This window comes from Vespula vulgaris, chromosome 5, assembly GCF_905475345.1.
Source record: "Vespula vulgaris chromosome 5, iyVesVulg1.1, whole genome shotgun sequence".
NCBI classification, from domain to species: Eukaryota; Metazoa; Arthropoda; class Insecta; order Hymenoptera; family Vespidae; genus Vespula; species Vespula vulgaris.
The window spans coordinates 2,938,860-2,965,000 of record NC_066590.1 but is presented as its reverse complement, the minus strand read 5'-3'; the positions used below and the strand labels follow the sequence as shown (position 1 = coordinate 2,965,000).

The 26,141-nt window shown below is 30.5% G+C and overlaps 3 protein-coding genes across 7 annotated transcripts in view; all 3 read left to right on the top strand.

Annotated features, from left to right (window-relative positions):
* LOC127064151 (uncharacterized) overlaps positions 1-14,896 on the top strand; it is a 96,347-nt gene extending 81,451 nt beyond the window's left edge. For all 4 annotated transcript variants that reach the window (XM_050994775.1, XM_050994777.1, XM_050994776.1 and 1 more), the window contains 3 exons: positions 1,010-1,208; positions 3,129-3,235; positions 4,673-14,896. In XM_050994775.1, the coding sequence (XP_050850732.1) occupies positions 1,010-1,208; positions 3,129-3,235; positions 4,673-4,798 (432 nt within the window). In that variant the 3' untranslated portion in view covers positions 4,799-14,896. The remainder of the gene's footprint in view (positions 1-1,009; positions 1,209-3,128; positions 3,236-4,672) is intronic.
* Positions 14,897-15,920: 1,024 nt separating this feature from the next.
* LOC127064150 (dnaJ homolog subfamily C member 8) lies at positions 15,921-17,851 on the top strand. Its single transcript, XM_050994774.1, has 6 exons — positions 15,921-16,069; positions 16,424-16,582; positions 16,657-16,723; positions 16,816-16,910; positions 16,979-17,124; positions 17,219-17,851. Exons 1-6 carry the CDS (start codon positions 15,992-15,994, stop codon positions 17,451-17,453), a joined length of 780 nt encoding a protein of 259 aa, XP_050850731.1. The 5' UTR covers positions 15,921-15,991; the 3' UTR covers positions 17,454-17,851.
* Positions 17,852-22,136: 4,285 nt separating this feature from the next.
* LOC127064127 (serine-rich adhesin for platelets-like) overlaps positions 22,137-26,141 on the top strand; it is a 45,877-nt gene continuing 41,872 nt past the window's right edge. For both annotated transcript variants that reach the window (XM_050994725.1, XM_050994724.1), the window contains exon 1: positions 22,137-23,030. In XM_050994725.1, the coding sequence (XP_050850682.1) occupies positions 22,891-23,030 (140 nt within the window). In that variant the 5' untranslated portion in view covers positions 22,137-22,890. The remainder of the gene's footprint in view (positions 23,031-26,141) is intronic.

Below are 26,141 nucleotides of genomic sequence, written 5' to 3'. Positions count from 1 at the left end.
ATTATTATTATTATTATTATATATATATGTAGAGAGAGAGAGAAAGAGAGAGAGATAGGACGTCTATGGCCTAGCTAGTAACAAAGGGCTATCGCTTATCGCTTAAATCCGTTTTCCCTTTAAAGTGTAACACACGTATACGTTCGCATACATAGTTACGTACATACGTGAACTATCCCAGCATGAAATTAACTTAGCGCGTAGAATTTCATGTGTCCTGTGTTACCTGTCCGGTTACCATCCAACGCAGTTTTTTCTTTTCTTTTCTTTTCTTTTCTTTTCTTTTTTCTCCCTTTTCTTTTTTCTTTTTCTTTCCCTTTCGCAAAGATGTTATCCAATTTAAACCACTGTCACCATTTTACTGTACTCGAGATAATACGAATTTCTTTTTCGAATTACAACGAATAATACGTACGTACGAAATATTAACGTTAAATTTCGTTCGAGACAGCCGTCAAAAGCATTTCACTTCGTTCGAAAGAAACTATTTATTCGATATCCACGAAACCGACGAATTTTACGGAATTTTTGGAATTTTCGCGGAACGTTATTTCAACGTAAGCCGACATATTCAATTACGTTCGTATTACTAATTGAATCGTTTGCTTTCTTTTCTTTCTATTTCTTTTTCCTTTTTTTTTTTTTCTTTTATTTGTTCTTTTTCAACAGGATAAAAAAAAAATTTATAGACAATTTTCGACGCTAAAATGAAACGCTTAATGAAACGAGGTTTGCTCGATCCTTTTTTCTTCCATCCCTTCGCACCTCCCTCTAAACCCCCTTCATTTCCTACCCATCCCTTCGTTTTCTCCCTCTAGAGCTCGCAAAGTTGCTCGTGCTGTGGTTTTGGTACGCTCAGTTCTCGTACGTAGTAGATACGTATATATGTATACATGTACCACATTCTCAAATACATATATATATATATATATATATATGTATATATGTATGTAGCACATATATACCATCATGGTTACACCATAGTTGTGGTTTTCCTCCCTTTTCTCAGGATGTGATCAAACTAGAGACGCAGTACTGGACCCTGGTAGATATACCAAGGCAAGAGAAACAAGAAACCGTTCCTGCTTTCGTCCTGCGTGCCTGTTCCATCATGGAAAAGACACACAAGAGCGGTGAGGGCGTTAAAACCTCGGCACGATTGGCGGAGGAAGCTGAGACGAAGAGGGAACGAATCGAGAGACTCGAGGGTGAGTAAACGCCATTATCGGGGAGAACGAAAAGAAATGAACGAGGGAAACCTTCGTGAATGAACAGAGAGAGAAAAAGTGAGAGAGAGAGAGAGAGAGAGAGAACGAATTTCTATGACTTTCTAGCTCCTTCATATTTTCATTTCTTTTTTTTGTTCTTTTCTTCTTTCTTGTTTTTTTTTACTTCGTTTTTTGTTTCCTTCCTTTTTCGATTAATCGTAATGAAAGAGAAAGAGAGAGAGAGAGAGAGAGAGAGAAGTAAGCAAGCAGAAAGAATACATCCAATCTCTGGTGGATCCAATCAACGACACGAAATTTCAGTGGAATCAAAGCAATCGATTTAATTTTATTTGTTTTATTACAGAGATACGTATATAGAATTAGATAAAGGGTAGAATTTTGTTAGATATATAAATATTTGTTCAATATTTGTAGGTACATAGAAAGGGTATATGATCATTTGTGATATTACATATTATTTGTTATACAGGTTTATGATATTTACTATAATTATTTCATACAATATATATATATATATATATATATATATATATATATATATATATATATATTAAATATAATCTGTAAATTATAAAATATTTAATATATTATTATATACACACACATATATATAATTTTATATAAATAAATAAATAAATAAATATATAAATTATTATGTATTATAAATATCGATCGATTCTCCGACTCTCGAAAATTAATTTCGACCTAAAGAACTAAAGTCAAAGTTTTCAAGGTATCCGGATATAAAGTCCAAGTAAATTTACTCTGAAGGATCGTTCGAGAAGGGAGAAGAACAGACACAGAGAGAGAGAGAGAGAGAGAGAGAGCGAGAGAGAGAGAGAGAGAGAGAAAGATGGGTGTAGAAGGGTGTAGAAGGATCACTAGTCTCTTTCTCGCGCAAAGGCCCTTTTCCTACGGCAAATTGTGCGGAAAAAAGCGACGGACGATAGCTATCGCCTTCGTTGGAAAGTTTCCAAGCATGAATAATATATTATTTTCTGTCGTACGTACTCTCGAACGATCGAAGAGAAAAAAAAGGAAAAATAAGAAGAGACCAACTGAGCATCAATGAAATTTGTATCGAGATATCACAAGGTCGAAACATATTTGTCAGAAATTGATAAAACGAAAAGGAAAAGGGACAGACATATTCAATTTCTCTCTCTTTTCTTTCTTTTTTTTCTTTTTTTTCTTTTTTTTTTTTCCCCCATGAATTTTCCATCATTGACGATGTAATCATAAAAATAATAATAGTAATTATTATTATTGATATAATTTGTTAAATTAAATAATAATTATTATTTATAATTACGAGTTACACAATTTAGCAAAGTTAAGTAAAAATACATAAAGAAAAAAAGAAAAAAAGAATGAAAGAAAGAGATATTTCAATACGTAAGGGAATTAGAATGAATGATTTATGACGAAAGATAAGTGTTGAATTATATACTACAATTTTCATGCTATTCATTATATAGAATTTGAAAATAAGTTCGTCTATAGGGAAACTGATAACTGTTCTCGTGAAATTTCAATCCTTTCTCTCGTTTCGTATAATTGATAGAATACAAAATAAAAAAAAAAAAGATGAAAAAAGAGACAAATGTATACGCAGAAAGAAAAAGAGAGAGAGAGAGAGAAAGAGGGAGAGAGAAAAATAAAAAGAGAAATCAATCGTATTCTCAAATCGAATCAATCATAATTGTAAATTTTCAATACGATTGTAATTTCCCGCGTGCGTTCATTAATCATCGATATATTATATAAATGATTATTATGAAACAAGAAAAGAAAAAAAGAAAAAGAGAATATTATTGAATGACTCGTATTTCTGCGTATACGTCGAATTCTGAGTTTCACGACAATTAATTCGTTTGTTCTATTGTTTCGTTGACGCAGGCATGACCACGGCAATGATCGAATCGGAGAATACCCAGATGACCAATGATCTGTACAGGCTGCTGAAAAAGTATACGGGACTTAGGAATCTTATTCGTGTTTTAAAGGTATGTATAAAAAATCAAAAATAATGTAAAAAGAAATAAATAAGTAAATATTGAAAGGATGAAAAAGAAATGTTTTCTAAATTATTTGGGTATGAATTTTTTTTTTCTTTTTTTTTTTTTCTTTTTTCTTTTTCTTCTTTTCATCTTCGAAAATTATTAATATTAAATACTTGAGTAGGTGTCTAAAAAAAGATATATATATATATATAAATCAATCTATAAATGTTGAAAAGGCTATACAAAATAATTATTTAGCGAATTATTTATTTATCTTTTCCTTTTTTCTTTTTTCTTTTTTTTTTTTCTCTTTTTTCCATCCTCGTCGACAATTGTTATATATCGGATACGTATGTATACAAAATGAAAAAAAAAAAAGAAAATAGTATGAAGAAAAAGATCCATTTTTCAGATTTCTCAAAGGATAGATATAACAAGTTTTTTTTTTTTCATTGGCAAGAAATAAAAATCATAAAGGTGTGCAAGCGCGAGTGTGTTGGCGATCAAAGAAAAGAAAACTCGAGAAAACTCGTTCGAACTTTTTTCTTTTCTTTTTTTCTTTTTCTTCTTCGGGGTATCATTTCGTGGTGTTTTCGTGCTAGAAAAGGTTCTATCGGATTTTATCGAATATAAGGTTCGAATTAGAAAAAGAAAGAGATAGACGGAGAGAGAGAGAGAGAGAGATAAAGAGAAGAGTACTTTTAATCTTACCGGATTCGCTGTCTTAAACCGTTTGCACGTCGATTTCGATTTAACCGGCATTGCTTCGACATAACATATGGCGTGACGTTATTGAAAGCTATACACGTAAATCACCTTAACGCCATGGGATTTCCTTTTCTATGTGACAAAGGTAAAATCTATATAAGAAGTGAAACGTCACATGTGGTAGAGAATAGATCGAAGACGGAAGGATAAAACTTGTGTTTTATCTCTCCTTTACTTTTTATCTTATCTTACAAGCCAATAGAAAAAGTGGACGATAGAAAGAAAAATCCGGATTTACCGAATGGAAAGAATTTTTCATTTTGATCATCTAACGATAATAATAATATTTAAATAATGTTATGCTTGTTCAATCTCGACTTACTTTTTTCTTTTTTTTTTTTTTTTCTTTTTATCTTTTCTTCGTGTGTAGGAAAAAAAGAAATATATATTTTTTAATTACATCGAAAATGAAATGTAAGAGAATGATCTTTCGATGGGTCGAAAGTATTATCGAAAATCTATAGGTTCAATGATTTTTCATCTGTAATTATAAAACACGTTCATGTATGTAATTTATTAATTATTAATTCATATATTTCTTATGCGACATATAAACTCATATATAAATTCATTTAAGGTTTATATTAGTTTGTAATTAATAAATTTATAATGTAATAATAATAGTAATAATAATGATAAAGATATTACATGAGAATATTTCTTTTTTCTCAGGAGGAGTACAACAATTCCAAGATATATCCAATGTTTCCACGTTACACGATCCTGAAGGATATGATAAAGGATATAATGCATAATCCAGATTACATGGAGGTTTGTCACGAGTTGGATCAAGCATAGCGGCCGGACCCCCTCCACCGTTCGCCACGGATGACCTTGTAAATCAAAGGTCATTTCGAGACGCATCGGTGAAGGGGGTGCACAGACCATGGTATCACCTTATTCCTAATTCAATCGAGATAATTTATTATGATCCTCGGCTTTTTTTTTTCAAGATGCTCTTTAGAGATCGATCGCATTTCTTTTTGTTTAATTATTTATTTATTTAGTTATTCATTTATTTATCTATTTTCTTTCCTTTCTTTTTCCATAGCGATAGTTCATCCTCCTCTCTAATTGATATTAACGATGATTAGAAATAGTACACTTTGCAATTTTATTTTTCTTAAACGCATCAGGACGATCGAATAATCATGATGCGAACTTTTTCAATCGTTTTTCTAATTCAAGGGAAATATTTAGAGATATCGAATTTAGCATAGTAGTATAAAAAATAAAAAAAATAATAATATGGCCGAACGAACGAACAATAACGTACAAGAACGATGATCGTCAATGCGTTGAGATACATTTTTTTAATTACTAACTGAGATATATTTTTTATTTATTTACTTATTTATTTATGTACTCTTAATACGTATATATTACTTACCAAATAGTTCTCTCGAGATAATGACTTATTAAAAGCGTAATAGCGCGTAATTACGTAGAGAAAGAAAGAAAAGAACAAAAAAATTAATAAATAAATAAAAGAAAAGGAACATCCTTTAAATTCTGATCTCGATCGGAATAGCCGCTTGCACATTCGAACACAAAATTTAATGAGCGAATCGCGCGAAGTTCTCGTAAACTTTCGATCGCGCGGCATACTTCGTGAATTTTTTTTTTAATCAAAGAGTAATAAGAAGAAGAATAAGAAGAAGAGAATAAAGAAGTAGAAGAAAAAGAAGAAGCAGAATAAGAAGAAGAAGAAGATGATATAAAAAAAAATACAAGAGAGAGAGAGAGAGAGAAAGAGAAATAGAGAGAAAGAGAGAAAGAGAAAGAAAAATGTTGCTGTTAAACGTCGCTTGTAAAATCAAGATAATTAGATAGGCATGAACACACTTCCTCTCTTATAATGCCCCATCCCCACCACCATGACCATCACCATCACCATCACCATCACCACCACCATGCCGCCTATCGTCCCACCTTTAACCCCACCTTTAAATCTATATCAACGATTTCCCTGATAAGCATTTGTATATAATAATAAGCGCGCGTGTTCGTCCTTGATAATGGATGTAACCGCGAAATTATGAAAGACATAAGTGTGAAACAGAAAATTTTCTTTTTTGCTTTATACGCTCGAACTCGATTTTCGTGACAACGCGTCGTGTATGCGAATGTGTGTAGATGGGAAGAGAAAGAGAGAGAGAGAGAGAAGGAAAAAAACAACGTTATCGGGTACCTCATACGTTATCACGATTATCGTATACTCGTCGAGCTTTTGTAAAAAAGAAGAAATAATGAAAAAAAATTAAACTAAAAGAAAAAAAAAAAATTAAAAAATTAAGAAAAGAAAAACATAAAATAATGACGGGAAAGAGAAAACAAACGAGAACAGAACAGGAGGTATAAAGAAAAAAAAAAAAAAATACAGAGACAAGAAGAAGAAAACTAATTAATCGATTTTCCGCGGTGCACAGATGAAGAAGCGGTATATCTTCTATACCTACACAACAGGACAAATAGTAGCGAAGAAAAAAAGAAAAAATCCGTCAAACCTCTGAAAGGAAAAGAAAAAAAAATTAAAAAATAAACAAATCAATAAATCGATTAAAAAAAAAACAATATAAGGGAAAGCAATATTCCCTTCACCCCCGGCGCATACGTTTTATAGACATATCGGTGCTCTAGTCAAAGAAATAATAATAATAATTATTATTATAATAATTAATAAATAATAATAATAATAATAATAATAATAATAATAATAATAATAATAATAATAATAATAATAATGAAAAACGAGATCACGATTTTATTTTTACTTTCTCGTTTTTGTTTTCATTTATTTATTTCTTTTTATATTTTTCATTTAAATATATCACAAAAAGGATTTAACTATTATCGTGATAAAAATTCCCTATTCGTACCGTATAAATAGATAACATTTAAGATTGAAATAAATGAGATGAAGAGAAAGAGAGCGAGATGATAAAACTTACGTGGATTACATTACTATCGAAACCGAGATTAATTGATAATACAAATCTATATATATGTATACACATATGTATTGATTTATAATAGAATGTCGCCTCTCATGTGTCGTCGTTGTCGTCATTAGAATTACATTAGAGTGGAATAGTTTATTATGACGAATACCCTTAAATAAAAAAAAAAAAAAAAAAAAAGAAAGAAAAGAAAGAAAAAAAATAACATTTATTTATTCTATTCTTTTTATATTTCCCTTTTTTTTCTTCTTTAATATTTTTTCTTGTGTTTATCAATTGTTAGCCCCATTCGCGATAAAAAGAAAAAAAAAAGAAGAAAAGAGAAAGAAAAGAGAAAAAAAATATATATATATATATACGTACGAATTTATAATTGACGTGAAAGAGTGTCTAATCGTTGCTTTGATTCGTAATTAAATAATAAACATATCGTGTGTGTGAGTGCGCACGTGCACGCGCGTGTAATCGTCATTAAATTGTCGTCTAAACAATGGACATATAATATGTATATGTAACTCGTGTATGTATACATATGTGTGTCGTTGATGGTGTTCGATATCGGTTGTAATAAATGATGTTAGGTCGCTGCGACGAGACAGCCAATAAGGTTGCTGTCTCCTCCTATACCCCGCCAGCCCATTAAAAATGTGCCATTTTTTCCAAGTGCTATACTTTATATTAAATATATATATACATACATACATACATACATACATACATACATACATACATACATACATATATATATATACATACGTAAATAACATCAATGAACGGTCATACATACATATACGTGTGCATAGTGTATATATATATATATATATATATATATATATATATATATCAAATACATATAACAATGTAAGAACGATAAACGATAGAGAGACAAACACGATTGCAATTAAGAAAAAAAGAAAGAATAGAAAAGATGATCCCCCTTTAAAAATTCGTTCGAAAAAAATTAATCAAAAAATTTCTCTACAATTATATATATTATATATATATATATATATATATATATATATATATACATGTTTGCTTTATTCGTAATACTTTTTTTAATTATTAATTTGAATCGTTTCGAGCGTCGACGTAACGACGTTTGAAGAGCAAAGAGATATATCAAAATTGTCGTGAGAGAAATCTCCGACATAACTAAATAAAAATCTTTTAATTAAATCAGGAAAATCATATCGATGTGAAAGAAAAATAATTGAAAAAAGAAGAGAGAGAGAGAGAGAGAGAGAGAGAGAGAGAGAGAAAGAGAAAGAAAAAGAAAGAAAGAAAAAGAAAGCAAGAAAGAAAGAAAACAGGGCCAATTAAAAAATAAAACATTCAATATTTGTAACAATCGAGAAACAAAACAAAACGAAATGAGAACATGGATAAAACGAAAATATAAATTCAAGCATTTTCTCGATTTCTCAAACGTGTCAAAAGGGGTATAAATACAATCGATTTGTTCGAATCGACAGCCTTCCTTCTTCCCTCGACGGAGTTTTGTCTCACGTCGTATATCAATATAAAATTAATAATCGTAACACACGAGAGAAAATATATACATATACATACATATATATATATACATACATATATATATATACATTATAATATATAAATAATACATATAAAAAGAAGAAGAAAAAAATATGGCTGACAGCCCGAAATCAAAATGCAAAATGTAATTGCGTGTCGGACATGAAAACGAATATATTATTCGATAACAAAAAAAAAAAAAAAGAGAGAGAGATATGTTCGACAACGCTTATAGTCACCCTCAAAATTGTGTATCCCTTATCTCCCTTCATCTTATCCTTATCGATCCCCTTCATATCTACCTCCCAACCTTCATCAACCTACCACCAATCATCACTTTCATCTCCGTCCCATCAATGTCCGTATTGCTAATCAAAAGGCAGTCGAAGCAAATCATCAAAATAGGTAATCAAAGCCAGTAGAGTCCCCACGAATATCTCGTTCCATTAAACGTCGCTGGATACAGGCACCCGATATATATATACATATATTCATACATACATAAATAAATACATAAATATATATATATATATATATAATAGATCGATTAAATTCTGTTCGAACATAAACGATTCGGCGATATTAGAACTATCGAAGACGTTTCTAATCGCGTTTTTTATAATCTGTACGAATGAAAACGTGAAAATTTATCGTAACGCATATACACGATACATAAGTACATATATAGGTAGGATCGATAGGTCGAAAATTTTGCTTAAAAGTAATTTTAAAAGATTTTTTTTTTTTTTTGTTTGTGTTTGCTTCTTTCTCTTTCTTTTTCTTTCATCGCTGCACGATTACTCGTTCTCGAGAACATTTTTACTAGGACGATTTTTGTACTCATCTTTGTATTTTATTTATTTTGTAGTGAAAACGTTATTGTCCGAAAGTAAAACTTCGGAAAAGTCAGGAAATAATAGTAATCGATTATTAATTAATTTGAATATATTCTCTCGCACGCTCACCACGCCAGTCTGTATATGCATATCTATACGTAGGTATTATTACACGCGTAGAGATTCGGGACTCGAAAGGATAAAGGATAAAATTAAAAAAGAGGATAGAAGAAAAAAGGAAAGAAAAACACAAGGAACAAAAATCAAATTTTACAAAGACGAAAGTATTTTTTGAGCATACGTTTTTTCTTAACTTAACGATAACGGAAAATTCTAAGAGAAAAGAAAACGAAGAGAAAAAAAAGGGAACGTGACAAACGGATAATTATATCGGTAAAAGAAGAAGAAGAGAGAGAACAAAAGAATATATATATATATATATATATATATATATATATATATAAAAGGGAGAGAAAAAAAAGAACTGTAAAGAAAATCTTTTTTCTTTTTTATTTTTTTTCTGTTTTTTTTTTTTTTCGAAACAGGCATACGTATATAACGTTACAGGAAAAAAATACAGTATCTTTGATTGATTTAACAATAAAATTTTATCGGGGTTTTTAATGAAAAAAAGAATCAAACGCGTCGAAGGGAAAAAAATAAAAATTATATTTATTAACGGTCTGCATCCAGCCAATAATCTCTCAATGGACACATTATTCGCAGTGACTGTCTAGAAATATATAGAGCTTTTATTGTGAATAACTTATATACATATATATGTGTAATAAAAATTGTACACACATACATACATATATATATAAATATAAATATATATATATATATGTATATAAATATATTATTATTATAAACGCGTCGTGTTTAATCATAAATCTATCGTGGGATGGGTATTTATATATTTTCTAATCGCACGTGCCTCTCTTCGTTAATTTAACCGAGCACATATTTACACAAAAAATATTATTAAATGATATCGATTTAGAACGGAGATATGTATTAAATCGATATCGGTGTTATTTATCACCACAAACAAATTCTTCCGCGAATTTAATTGCGAAGGAAATATGTAAATTTTCATTTCTATTTATTATTTCATACGCGCTACGCGTTGGCCTTTCGCGATATCTAACACGTATAAAGATCGATCGATCGATCGACCAATCGATCGTTCGGTCGTTCGATCGATCGATTGTTCGTGTGAGAGAAGCTTAATCGCGTTAAAACGAAGAAGAAAGAAAAAGAGAGAAAAAAGAAAAAAAAATATATGTCACGAGATCGCTTATCGGTATATGCATAATAATTTACGCTTAAATCGAACCGAGGAAATAAAAAAAACACAAAAAAAAAGAAAAAAGAAAGGGATGAAACAAAATAACAGATATTGGAAATAATACGATCGAAGTACTAAACGATATATATATATATATATATATATATATATATATATATATATATAAAAGTTTTTTAATAGAATTCGTTTAATGATAAATAAAAACCAAATTTGTTTTGCAAAGAAAGAAGAAGAGTAAAATTAAATAATGAAAAAGAAAATAATAATAATAATAATAATAATAATAATAATAATAATAATAATAATAATAATAATAATAGTAATAGTAATAATAATAAGAAACAAAAAAAAAACACAAAACAAACAAACTAAGAAATCGCAGCCGATAATATTTTGTATGCGAGTGAGAAAAAAAGGAAAAGAATAAAAAAATAAAAAAGAAAAATAATAATAATAAAAAAAAAGAAAGAAGAGGAAAAGGAAAAAAAAACAAAAACTTTCTTACGATTAGACCAATTAACGTATAAACATAAGGACGATATATAATAATTATTACGTATATAATATAATTGTAAAGCGTTAAAACAAACAAACCAATTAACAAACAAACAAACAAATACATAAATAAAAAATGATAAAAAAAAATAAATAAATAAATAAATAAAATAAAAATGTAAAAGTAAAAGTAAAAGTAAAAGTTAAAAATAAAATAAAGTAAAATTACAAGTATGTGTAGAGAAAGAGTAAATCTATACTCCAATGCAATGTCTCTGAATTGAAGAATATAGAAAAAGCGTGCTCGCCTTTTTGACGAAATTAGGAGAGTGCCAAAATAGATTTTGAAAGTTTATACATGCGAAAATATATAATGTCTGTTCGTTTTTTTTTCTCTCTATTTTTTTTTCTTTTTTTTTCAATTTTTTTGTCTTCATTCTTTTCGCGCTGAAAGAGTGTGTTTGTGCATACCTAATATGTATGTGTAATATATCTATGGACGTTTACGCGAAATTTTTATATAGAGAGTGTGTTGTGTCCGTTGTAAGTGAATACTTACATATAACGATATATATTATAATAATATATATTACGGTATATTAACGATAATAAGAAATATATCGTTTCTCGTTGGATTCATCTCTTCGTTGAGAGATCGATAAATCTATAAACTATAAAATCGATTAAAACCCACGACGATTCGATATAATATCCGGAGGCCGTCAATAATTTATCCCCCCCGTTAACGTCAATAACGATAATAATAAATAAATAATAAATGAATGAGTAAATAAATAAATAATAAAAAAATTCAGCGAGAGTGAGAGAGAGAGAGAGAGAGAGAGAGAGAGAGAGAGAGAGAGAGAGAGAGAGAAAGAAAGAAAGAGAGATCATTTTTCAGAGATGATCCATCGAGATCGAATAATGAATTTATGTGTAATTCATATAATAAGCATATATGGAAGAAAAAAAAGATAATGTCGGATATGAGAGATCTACCTAATGTGTTTAAAGAATTCTTTATATGGTAGATATAAAAATTAATCGTGTCGATCGTCATATAATACTATATATACATATATATATATTAAATTATCTCTCGTTGAGATCCTTTGACCTTGTCTCCTAAACGAAATAATAATCCTCGATGAACTATTGTCAAAACTGTTCGAATTAATCGAATCGATAGCAAAGAAACTAACGAATTTTAAATTTACTTTGAAATTAAAAAAAGAAAAAGGGGTTGGGGGTGGAGGGGAGATAAAATTGGAAAGAGATGTTGAATATCTGGGTCAAGGTCAAGGTATCTCGTCCAACGTCGTTCTCTCTCATCGTCATTCGCGATTAACAAAATGACGTCGAAGTCATTTTGATCCGTCATTAGAGGAATTAGAAGAAATAAAAAAGAAAAAAAAAATAATAAAGAAAAAGAAGATAAATTATGTCGTCTCTATCGCGATAAAAATCTTAACTTCCAAAATAAATCTCTTCGTCGTTAGTTGATCCTTCGCAATCATCCCTCGGTCCCTCTCACCCTCTAACCACCACCCACCCTATCCTCCTTATATAAGTGTGCTTGCCGTTCGACGGTATAAAATTTCGACCAAATCTACTTGTCTATAATCATTCCGAAACGTTTACTATCTCAATATAGGTACTTACTTACTTACTTACTTACTTACTTACTTACTTACTTACTTATTGCTTGTCTCAAGCATCAGCTGTTTCAACATCTCTTGTCGCTTAACTACGCACACAGATACAACATACATATACACACACACACTGTCTATATATATATAGAGACAAAAGAAAAGAAAAGAAAAGAAAAAACACCCTAGTCTTCTCTTCCTCTCTCATTCTTAACTCTTCAAGCAAGTCCCCCCTCTCTCTCTTACAATTATCGACTCTCGACCTACGTCGAATCATTCGATACACATACACGTACACGACCATACATATCTATATCTATAATATATATAGATATATACAAGAACACACTTATATCGGTTTTCTCTAACGATATAATAAATATTCTCGGATATGCATATCGATAAGTTATTATAGATGTCAATTTTTACGAAGAAAATATATTTTGACAGATTCTTCTTCGGACAGAAAATCCTTTGCGAAGGAATGATAAATACGCGCGCGTGAAGATAAAAAAGATTAAAAAATAAAAAAGACAAAAAAAGGAAGATAAAAAGAATGAAAGAAAGAAAGAAAGAAAGAAAGAAAGAGCAGAAAGAAAGAAAGAAAGGAAAGAAGAAAAGAAAGAAAAGGAAGAACAAATGAAAAAAAAAAACAAAGAATTTTAATGGGACATTCCCGTCCGATTTTTTTCGAACAACAAATCTTGTCGATATCTCTCATTAATTCTATTTTCACCAACAATATAAATCAAGCAAAATAATAATAATAATAACAATCGCTCGCACGATTAATTTCACGTTTACGGATCTATTTTCAATTGACATACATAATCTGCATTCAACATTACTCTAATCTCTTTATTAGAGAAAGAACGAATGAATGGTGATCCTTTTTATTCGCTTACAGTGAGAAGTAATAACGGTCCATATGTAATCTTTAGAATTATTCTATTTTATAATTTTAGTGTGTAGCGTGTAATTAGATTAGGATGTAATACGTAAAATATTAAAATATAGGATCCGTATGATTTCCTTTTTTTTTTTTTATTCACGATGTACGAGCGCGTTATCTTTTTCTTTTTGTTTTTTTTTCTCTTTTTACGAACGATCGATCAAATTAATCGACATTATTATTATTATTATTATTATTATGTTTTTTTTTTTTATTATTGTTGTGTCGATCGTTCGTTCGCGCGTATTTTGATATGCGTATTTGTTTAAAAAAAAAAAAAAAAAGCAAATAGAAATTGTATTTCTAATGGATAAATAACGTATGTCCCTGTGGCCACCGTATTATTGTTGTCTCCCCTCCCCATTATTACTTCTCACAGTATATTACGATTAGAACGTCGATATGTAGATTAGTAGCGTTGAGATCTCTATCTTTGGCACGCTAGCTTTGTGTAATTTATTGTAAAATGTGAGGACATTTTAACAGAGGCGTAAAAAGGATTTGTTATATTTCTTTCTTATTTTTTATTAATTAATTAATTCATTCATTCATTCATTCATTTATTTTTATTTCTCGTTTTATTTATTTTGTTTTTTTCAAATTGTTATGAAAAGCGTAGATATACATATATAAATCGTTTTCGTGCTACGTATAATTAATTTAGAATAATGAAGACTTTTGTGACAGACACACATATACAAACGCACGTACACAGAAACAAAGACAATTTTTATTATAATTTGTAAAATAGATATTTCATAAATTCTATATTATATATATATGTATGCTTATATACGCCTCTGGATTTCCGATTTCTATCATTGATATCTTTAACCACTAGTTCACGTATAGAATTATAAACTATTTACAAAAGAAAATACACCGTCGTGTGAAGACTGTATGTTCATATATATATATATATATATATATATATATATATATATATATATATGTCGCGAGTGTCACTTCGTTTGAGATTAAACGACGAAAAATTAAATCATAGCTCTGCGATTATCTTCATTCGCGAATAAGAAAAAAAAAATAATAAGATAAATAAATAAATAAATCGTATGTAACTCTTATATGAAAAAGATAAAAATGAAAAAAAATTCGAATGTTTTATTAAGATAAAAAAAAAAGAGAGAGAGAGAGAGAAAGAAAGAAAGAAGGAAAAAAAGAAAGAAAAAAAGGTATGTCTCGATTTTGTTGATTGAACCTTCTTCCTTCAGAAAAAAAGATAGAACAAAGAACGACATATCGGACCACCATAATTACGTATGTAAGATAATTACATACTACGCCATTTTGTTATCTCGAACAAATTGATTCTCGTGGCAATTCTCTATTTATAATTATATTACAATTAAATACGTTTTATGTCTAATAAAGCGTTTAATAGTAACGATTAGCTTACTAATCTAGATTTACAAAGGTAGATTAGAAAAAGATATAAAACGAAGTATTAGATGTCCGTATAGTGTCTCGTATGTATGATGTATATTAGTATTTACACGTCCTACCTTACACGATTTATGTAATATCTAAGTTTTCTCTCGTCGAATAATAGCGAATAGTAGAGAATGCGTGTTAGTATTTAGTATATATCTCGAACGTATTAGAAATTAATTGTTAGTCAAATCAGTTTTGACAAAAGTGTATGCTGCAATAACATATGTGAATGTTGCCGTTTTCATTTCGTTTGATATGTCTTTATTAACGTGCGAAGGAGCATTACTTGTTTATTATTGGCTGTTAAGCTTTGTTAATAAAATAATAACAAATTTTATGTCGCCAATCATGCATAAACACGTACCTATCCTGATTATTCCAAAAAAAAAAAGAAAAAAAAAGATTTATAAATATATACATATTTTTTTAATAAAAAATAATATAAATATATATACATATATATTGAAGCATTTTCGGTGCAAAAAAAAGTTATTACAAAAAATTTAATACTTTTCGAAGAAACGAGAGAGAATTCTTAAATTTTATCGATCATTAAATTTTATATATATATATATATGTATACATATGTACATACATACATATATATATATATATATATGTATATGAGACTTTCTAGGTCGTACATTGGTTATATAGAAGTCGAAGGAAATTTTATCCCTAATCCATATGTTCCGATATTGCTCGATAAGCATCCTGTCCATTTCGTTGTTTCTCGCGTTACGTCAATTAGAATCTGGTGGCTGACATAGGAACTCGCCGCGAATAGGAACAAATCAAGATGGCCGCAACCAACTCGAGTTTACCCAGTGAAAATCCAACGAAGAAGGAGGATGAATTCAACGAATTTTATTCGGAAGTATGTAATGGAACATATGTAATAATATTAATCAATTATTCATATTTCTTTTAACAATACGATCGATGATTTTTTATTATTACATAACGACGAAAACAAACACATTTTTAGTCCAAATTTCTACAAACGTCACTTTGTGTACATCGTTTTATATCATTAAGATGATTGATTATCAACGTTTTAAACGTTCCAAACGTTAATCCGTTTAATAATACGCTTTCGTTACGTAAATATCTTAAAAATTCATCGAACTTTTCTTATAGTTATTAATACGAAAAGAGATTCTAACCTATATATGTATATCCACTGTGATCGACGTTTTATATGATTTTGTTATTTTCTATCTTTATTTAGGTCAAAGAAATCGAAAAAAGGGATTCCGTGTTGACTCCTAAACAACAAATCGACAGATTACTGCGGCCTGGTTCTTCTTACTTTAATTTAAATCCGTTCGAAGTTTTACAAATAGATCCTAGTACTTCCATAGATGAAATCAAAAAAAAATATCGACGTGTAAGTATGTCTTCTCTTTATTTTTATCCTTTCCGTAAGTTTAACATCGAATAAAAGGAGCATTTAATTTTAAGATGTCCATACTTGTACATCCAGACAAGAACCAAGACGACGCTGAAAGAGCGCAACAAGCGTTTGAAAGTAAATGACATTTTGATTTTAATCAATTTACCGATTGTCCATTAATCACAGATTATGAAGAAATTAATTATGAATTTATTTCAATTGTATAGTTGTTAATAAAGCATGGAAGACGTTAGAAAACGAAGAGACGAGAGCAAAATGTATGGACGTTATAGAAGAGGCAAAAGCTCGTACGGATCACATGGTAAGTTTTTATCGATCTTGAAGCGACAGATCATAGGAGTCTTTTTATAGTAGTAAGATTAATTGCAGATTGCTGAGAAAAAGAAAAAATTAAAAAAAGAAGGCAAGACTGACAATTCGACAGCTAATATGTTGGAGGAAGAAACCGAAGAAGGATACAGGCATGCTGTTTGGGTTATGACAATGAAATTGTTTGCCGATATGGAAAGACGAAGGTAAGTTTTTTCTTATAATATTGTTCATAAATTTAAATCGACAAAGAATGTATTATTTTCTTTTTCTTTTCTTGAATAATTTGCTCTAATGTAGAAGAGAACTAGCAACTAGAGATGCCGAACAGCGAAAGAGAAAACGAGAAGAAGAATTATCTGCGGAAGCTCAAGCGGCCCTGGAACGTGAGTGGCAAAGAAATTTCGAAGAATCGAGACAATCACGAGTCGATAGCTGGAAAGCTTTTCAGTCTGGTTCTAACGCAACTAAACAAAAGAAAGCAAAGAAATTAAAAGCCTTTAGGCCACCAAAAACGAAGGCCGAATCACGATAATTAATGGAACGTATCGCCTCTACTTCATCGGATTTAGAACCGGTTTCAAATCTCATTTGCTCCAATGTTATTTCATAGAAATTTTCAGCAAGAACAATTCTAGATCATATTACTTATATACATACACATTGTGTGTCATCTAATGCGCGTGAACTTACAAATGTCCACAAATATTATTATCGTCGATTTTCTCACTTTCAATCCACTTATATATTTAGAAAAAAAGTTGTTACTCTTATTGAGAATCAAAGTAAAAAAAAAAAAAAAAGAGAGAGAAAAGAAAAAGAAAGAAAAGAAGAGAAGAGGGGAAGGAAAAAAGAACAAAAAAGAATATTCGAGTGTTAGAAATGTGCGGAGGTGATATCAATATGAGAGACAGAGGGTAAGAGAAATAAGAATAATATGAAAATACGAATAGTGCGAGCATCTTTATTGTATACTATGTATGTATCATGAATGAATGTCACGCGTGCTTGTGTGTTGTGTGTGTGTGTTACACGTGGATTTGCGTAAATGTATGCGTGAGAGAATTGCAACGCTGCTTACATGGCCCGAGTAAGTTGCATCTCGATCTTCCATATGGTGATAAAAGCTTGTTGAATTTTAAATATTAAATTAAAAATTCAAATGGCCCATCTATATCGATCGAAATTGAATAAAAAGTATTAGTATTATAAAAACATTAATTAAGCTTTCGAAAAACATACCCGGAATATTTTTATATTATTCCGACATAATTTAAAGTATAAATATTAAATATTTATACTTGTAAAATGATTACTTTTCATGATTGATTATCGACATATTTGAAAACATTTTATGTTATTGAAAATTGCAACGGAATACGTAAGACTCAATTTTTCATACTGCCTAAGCTATAAAAATATACACAAGCAACATACATACATATATACGTATATATGTATATATATATATATGTGTGTATATATATATATATATAAGCTCAAATTTTACAATATCCGAAAGTGCCATACATATAATATCGTATGCTACGTATTTACATAAACTTATCGTATTTCTCTCTGCGTTAAAAAAAAAAAATAATAATAATTACAAACAACATACCTGCTATTTTAATTATTTAGCAATTAGACAATTGTATAATGTTGTTTGTTTAATGATCCTTTAAACACGGACTATAGTACAAAGGACCGTATCGCACCATGAACTACGCGGGCCATGTAATCGTGACATCTAATGTATCAATGCATCATTTGGCGCATAATGCATATATTTTTACGTGCACTTGGTCCAAACATAATTCATAAGATTATTATAAATATGATGAATTTATATAAAAAAAAAAAGAAACGAAAAAAGAACAAATTTTAACATTGTATCTTGTTTTAAACGTACCTTTAATAACGTGCGATATAAAAAAGGTTCATATATGTGAAATGAAAGGAGAGAAAAAAAAAACAAAGATTTTATCTCAAGCGATAAGAGAAAAAAAAGGGACATATGTCTTTGCTATGCATCGATTCTTCTAAAAATAAAGCGATTACTGAATAATTAAGCGGAAGAAAAAAAAAAAGAAAAATAATAATGTAACTCAACAGAGAAGAAACAAAAAATTTTAATTTTGTTTTCTCTAACACACTTATAGAAGGAAGAATATTTTAAATGTGCCAGAGAAAAAGAATTTTTTTAATCGTTACTTGTAAAAGATATTTCTCTCGCAAATCTAGTAATTCTCCCTCGATTTACGATTATTGCACAAATAAATTTTCAATTCGAATCAATGAATTGTATCTATCTATATATATATATATATATATATATATATATATATATATATATATATATATGTATATATATATATAGATAGATAGATAACAAATATATATATATATATATATATAAATCAACGTGTATATAAAACATTGTCGACAAGTCTTGCAACGGTTCATTCGTGAATACGTTTCAACTAGTATTATTTTATAATTATTCATACGAAATATATTCATTGTTATCGCATTGTTTTCTCGTATGGCGTCTCGATGGAATGCAACGCATAATTAATGATGTAACTACTATAATATCTTTACGAGTCCATCGAACTTTAATTATTCTCCATTTTCTTTTGTTTGTTTGTTTGTTTGTTTTATCTTCTTTGTAATTTACGTTCGATCAATTTGACATTAATTATATCAGATATAGTATTATTATTACAATGCGGGTTGCAACGTTTTGAAGAGTAGCTCGATTGAAAAAAAGAAAAGAAAAGAAAGAAAGAAAGAAGAAGAGAGAAAGAAACGAAAAGAAAGAAGAACGAAGAAACAAAAAGGAAAAACTAGCACGTCTCACGAGGAAGCATTATTATATTATTTACTGTATCCGGAGGTTCTTATGTGCAGCAGCACGGTCTAGTTAAATGCATTTCACGTGAGTACACATTACCATCCGGAGTTGAGCACGTGATCTGAGTGCGAAAGGAAAAACCAACGGGGCAATATACGCACCTGCATTTCTACTTTTTATTTCTTATTTTTCAATGAACTCCCTTGTTAAATGCATCATCGAATTGCTACACGTAATTCATTCGATCGTACTCTATCTTTTTATCTCTCTTTATCTTTCTCTTTCTTTCGCTCAATGAATGAATGAAAAAGAAAAAAGAAAACACAAATCAATTTCCATACAAAGAAAATATTTCTCGAAGGAAAGAAATAAGAAAAAAAAAAAACAAAACAAAAGGATATTAAAAATTCTTCGATATAATAATAATGATAATGATGATAATAATAATAATAATAATAATAATGTCGGCAAAAAATGGCGGGAAGAAATTTGGCGGGTAAGCAAACAATAGAAGGTCGTATTACGATCGCGTATCTTCGGCAAGTTTCGTGAGCGACGGTTAATGCCGATTGGTTTATGGAGAAGTCGCAACGTTGGAAAGGGGTCTAGGGACGGGGAGGGGAGGGTGTAGCGTCTCAACCGCGCATGCGCGTAACGAACGTTCGTTGCGTAGAGGCGCTTCTCGCGCGCAACAGGTAGTATCAGTGTTTTACCGTCCTTTCAAATTTTCGTCGTAACGTCGAGATTACGTAGTACTACGAGATTCGTATATTCGTTCGTTCTTTTCTCTTCTATTTTTTTTTCCTTTTTTCTTTTTTCATAACCTCGTAAAAATTGTCGAAAGATATATAGTAATAGAGTCGATTTAGTAATCGAGAGAAACAGAGAAACACGGAGAGAGAGAGAGAGAGAGAGAGAGAGAGAGAACGAAGTGATCGAGAAAAGGGTGGGGGAAGAGAAGCTGCACCGTCTCATTTACGAGGACGATCGTCGTCGAAGTTTACCTGAAGAGAGACAGAAAGAGATGGATAGATAAAAGAGAGAAAGAGAGAGAGAGAGAAAACGTTCTACACCGGCTCGTGCACCTTGTCGTAAACGTACAGCGTTCGTCTTGGACGTCATTTACTTTGAATCTCCGAACGAATTGAATCTTCGTATCGATAAAGTTTCTTTCTTTTCTCCTTCTCTTTTCTTATTTTCATATTTTTTTTTTTTTAAGTTCGAATTACATATACGTACATCCCGTTTGTAAAGCATGTGATAATATAATTGGGGAATAAGGTAAGGTAAAGTTTATGTGTTTCTCGTGAGTATCTATATATATATATATATATATATACATACATACATATGTATATACGTACACGTATATGATGTTCTAGTGAGAAAATCGTTTGCGTTACGTCAGAATTCGCGGAATAAACGGGACGTGTTGCTTCATTTGTAAAATTATTTTCATAACGGAAGTATAGTTGATCGATTTAAGAAAAGAAAGAAAAAGGAATACTCTTGACGATCTTAGTCGTTTAATTGATAGTTAAAACGTAAGAGAAAAAGACGTTATCGTTTTGGATATATATCTTAATAATAATCATAATAACAATAATAATAATAATAATAATAATAATAATAATAATAATGATAATAATAACGGTAATGTATCTTATTAAATTAAGGAAAGCAGAGAGAATCGCATTTGTACGGTGTACACCGAACGTGTTCACAGGATCGACTTAAGCAGGAATGTATATATATACATATATATATATATGTATGTATGTATGTATATATAGATATATACATGTGTATATAATATTATAAGATGTATATGTGTGCGTAGTTAAAGAAACGCGTGCGTCAACAGCGCACAACGTGTGTGCGATTCAGGTATCCATCTTTCTCTCTCTCTCTCTCTCTCTCTTTCTCTCTCGTTCTCTCTTCTTACATTTTCCATCTTTATCGAAAGTATAAGCAACGTTGAGTGACGTCGCACGTATATCAGTAGTCCATACTCGTGTGCGTGCGTGTGTCTTGCGTGTGCGTCGTATCTGTTATGTATTTGTGCGTACGTGCGCGTCGCAGGAGCTCGTTCAGGTAGAAGGAAAAAAGAGAAAAGAAAAAAGAGAGGAGTAGGAAGAAGAAGAGGAGGAGGAGGAGGAAGAAGAAGAAGAAGAAGAAGAAGAGGAAGAAGAAGAAGAAGAAGAAGAAGAAGAAGAATAAGGAACGGAGGTGCGGCACGACACTCGACGACGAACGCCAGTGAGCCGTTCGCCGCGTGTCGTGCTTGATCATTCTCTCGCGTCTTCCATTTTGGAGAACCGTCCATTCGTCCGTTCTCGGACATCGTCGACATAACAAAAGACAAATAGACTTTTGGCGGGATTTTCGAATACGATAGTTACGAACATCGTATATAAAAACGAGATATATATTAACGACGAATTACGAGGACCGATATATAAACTTGAAATTGAAGGCAAGTTTTCGTTTGATTAGTTCCTTCCTTTCTTTTCTTTCTTTCATGTTATGTTATTAAAAAAAAAAAAAAAAAAGAAAAGAAAAGAAAAGAGAGAAAAGAAAAATACAAAAAAGAGAGAAAGAATAAAGAAGTGAGATACAGAAAAGAAATAAGAAAAGAGAAAAAAGGAGAAGTTCTCGTGTCGTCATTATCATCGTCATTGTCGTCGTCATTGTCATCGTCATTGTCGTCGTCGTCGTCGTCGTCAGAGTTCTATCGTTAGCCTTGACGGGCGCCAGCCGGTCGCGTGTACTCTCACGCGCACGTGCACGCACCGATACCCTTCGAACGCGACTTCGAACGAGTTCACGGACCGGATTAAATCTTCTCTTCGAGAGAAAGATTGAGAGAAGCAGAGATAGATAGATAGACAGGCAGAGAGAAACAGAGAGAGAGAGAGAGAGAGAGAGAAAGAATCCATCCCTTGTCTCTTTTTCTATGAATTTGATATTGGAATTAGAGGATATGATAAATGATAAGAAACAACGGATAAAATATTGAATGAATGAGATAAAAAGAAATAGAAAGAGAGAGAAGACAAAGATAAAGGTAAAGAGGATATATATTATGTGAGATTCTTAGTTGAAGAGGAGCACCATGTCGACGACCGACGTGGTACGAATCTCTCCTCAGCAGCAACAGCAACAGCAGCAGCAACAACAACAACAACAACAACAACAACAGCAGCAGCAGCAGCAGCAGCAACAACAAGGATCGTCTCTCGATGAGGAACAAGGGTATATATATATATTTTTTCTATTTTTTCTTCTTATTATTATTTTTATTTTCTCTTCGTTCGAAGAATTCGACGATTTTACGCGTAACGTCGAACGACTGATGAGATATTTTTTTTTTTTTACGTTCTACGAAGAGGTAAATATATGCGGTAAAAAAAAAAAAAATTGAGAAAAAAGATAAAATCGAAGTGTTATTTATTCGATAAAAATGTATTCATTTATTATTTGATTGGCCGAGAATAGTTCTTGTAAAGGTAGATCGTGTTGAGTTTTTTTTTACATAATTTAAACGATCGATTATTGTCTTTCTTGAGGGGACTTCTTAAACTTTGTTTTTCTAATTCGTAAGACTACAGGATCGATTATAAATTCACTGATAAATATCGATTATTGATATTTATAATCACGATTAGGAATTTTGTTTTTATCGTTTCATCCTCTATGATATATAACTTTCATGAAAGATATTTATAACGTCGTGATTATTTGATTCATTTCAATAGGAAAATTTTAGTTAAAAATTAATTGTTACGTTTAGAGATTTAGTATTATTTAATAACGTTGTGATATACTTTATATATAAAAAGGATACACACATATATACATATATCTACATATATCACGTATTATAAATCAGCCGACGTACCGAATATATCATGTATTACGTATTACGTGAGACACCATTAAAGGCGTACCGCATTCTCTCTCTCTCTCTCTCTCTCTCTCTCTCTCTCTCTATTTTACTCACGTTCTTATACTAAACGAGACCCAGTAAAATACCGATTACTAAATTTATCGTTATCAATAATAAACAAGTATAATAATGTATAGATATAAATGAAAGGATCGATCGATGATTAATTATTCCTCGAAAGCTTTATTTCTTCTTTTTGTCTCTTTTTCATTTCTTTTTTCTATTCTTCTTCATTTCAAAGAAATTCATTTGACGTGCTTTATAACAATCAATATGGCGTCCTTCGTCATATATATATGTAATATATATATTCGATATTTCGAACTTTCTTCTCTTATAGAACGAGAAGCTTCTTACCGAGACGGTTTAAGGTAACAGTCGAACACGGTTTATCAGTGTGTTATTTGCGTTATACTTTCTATGTCGCTCGAGGCGATAAACGCGGCGACGTGCGCGAACATTCGCCCGCAAAGAGACAGAGAGAAAAGAAGAAATAAAGAGAAAGAAAGAAAGAAAGAAAGAAAGAAAGAAAGAAAGAGAGAGAAAGATAGAGAGAGAGAGAGACAGAGAGAGACAGAGAGAGAGAGCTTCGAACACTGTGGGACTACTACTCGTCGTTGGAATAAGACGTCCGCGCGAAACCTGTTTTCACCTTTTATCCGGAATGGCTTCGACCGTCTGGCACTGCTTGTGTGCTATCTTTCGTGAGATAGAGGTACCCACGTGAACGTTCCGACGAATTCAATTCCAAATTGTGGAAAAAAAATATGTATATATATATAAATGAAAAAATGAGAAAGAAAAAAGGAAGAATAAGAAAAATAAGAACAAAGTAAGAAAAATAATATCAAACTTGAAGCAACAAAAAAAAGGAAGTTCTTTCATTATGTGTGTGTGTGTATATATATATATATATGTATGGATGTATGTATATATGTACAGTGCATATATACGAGGGCGGGTCGTTTAAAAAATTTGCAGTTTTTTTTTTATCTTTTTCTTTTTTTTTTTAATCTGTAAATTTCATATATTTCATTCTTTTAAAATAAATGAAAAAGTTGCGAAATTTTCAATTGTTTCTAGTTTATATACGGATATATATATATATATGTGTTTGTGCGTGCTATTAGCGCCTAGATTTCTCCTTCGTTTTTCCGTAAACTTGTCGCCGTGAGAGCGGTGATATCAAGAATGGGAAGGATTATTATTCGGACGACGAACCGGACGTCTTCTGCGCCAAGTAGTCGATCCTTTCGTTTGCTCGGATACAGAAAAAAAATTTTCTTCTGATCGAATGCATTATATCTTGCACCAAACAAAAAAATTATATATATATATATATATATATACAGATAGAGAAAGATATAGAGACATTGATAAATGAATTATCGATACATACTTTCTTTTTTCTTTTTTTCTTTTTTTCTTTCCTTTTTTTTTTTCTTTTAAAGATACGATGTAATTATTACTCGGATTAATTCGTATTTGTTGTAGCTGACATCTGGATTATATTATAGGATGTATGTAACAGTATCGATGCGACAACTATTAAAATTTATTATCTTTTTCGTTTATTGATTTCGAATAGGATAATTTAGGGAGAGAAATTTTTTATTGCATTAATTTCCTTTTTTATTAAATAATTAGATTTTTTATTACAAATATATATATATATGTATCTTTATCTACTTCTGATTCGAGATCTCAAAGAGTATTCTTTATTTGATTAAAAAATAAAAGTAAAAAAATAATAAAAAAACAGAAGATCAGAATTTTAAATCGTAATAATAGAAGTGAAATTAGTTCGTAAACTAAACGAACAGTACAAGTATTTCCTTTGAAAATAGTGAAATATTTATTATCTTCGATATTCAATCGATCCGAATGTTTGTCCCCTATCTTCCTCCGTTTACATATTCGTTATAATCTACTAGTTTTTATCAGTTAAAATTAGTAAATACGATGATTAAAAAGATTTTTGTCGTTAAAAGTAATGGACTCGATTTCTAACGAGCGAGTCTTTAATTAGCTTTTCGTAGAACTTACTGCACACGTGTTACTTGCATTGAGTTAGTTGCATCAGTAAGACGATAACCTTCTTCTTTCTCTTTTCTTCTTGGAGGGTGATCTAACGACGAGAAGAAATGCTTAATAAACGGAAATCGATGATTAAATAGATAATTTTACGTGAGACTCACGAAGATCGCACGGTTTAGATTTTTCGTTGTATATTTTAATGCGTATGTAGAAGACACTGTGCGTTAGACTGTGCTTATAATTAAACGAATCTTTGCGTGTCGTCGTTCACCGTGTAACGCCATATAATTTACTAATATTATGACCATTACGAAACGATGCTTGAATGTATATGTACGTGTATAAATACGTTTTACAGGTCATATTAGGAAGAAACGTTT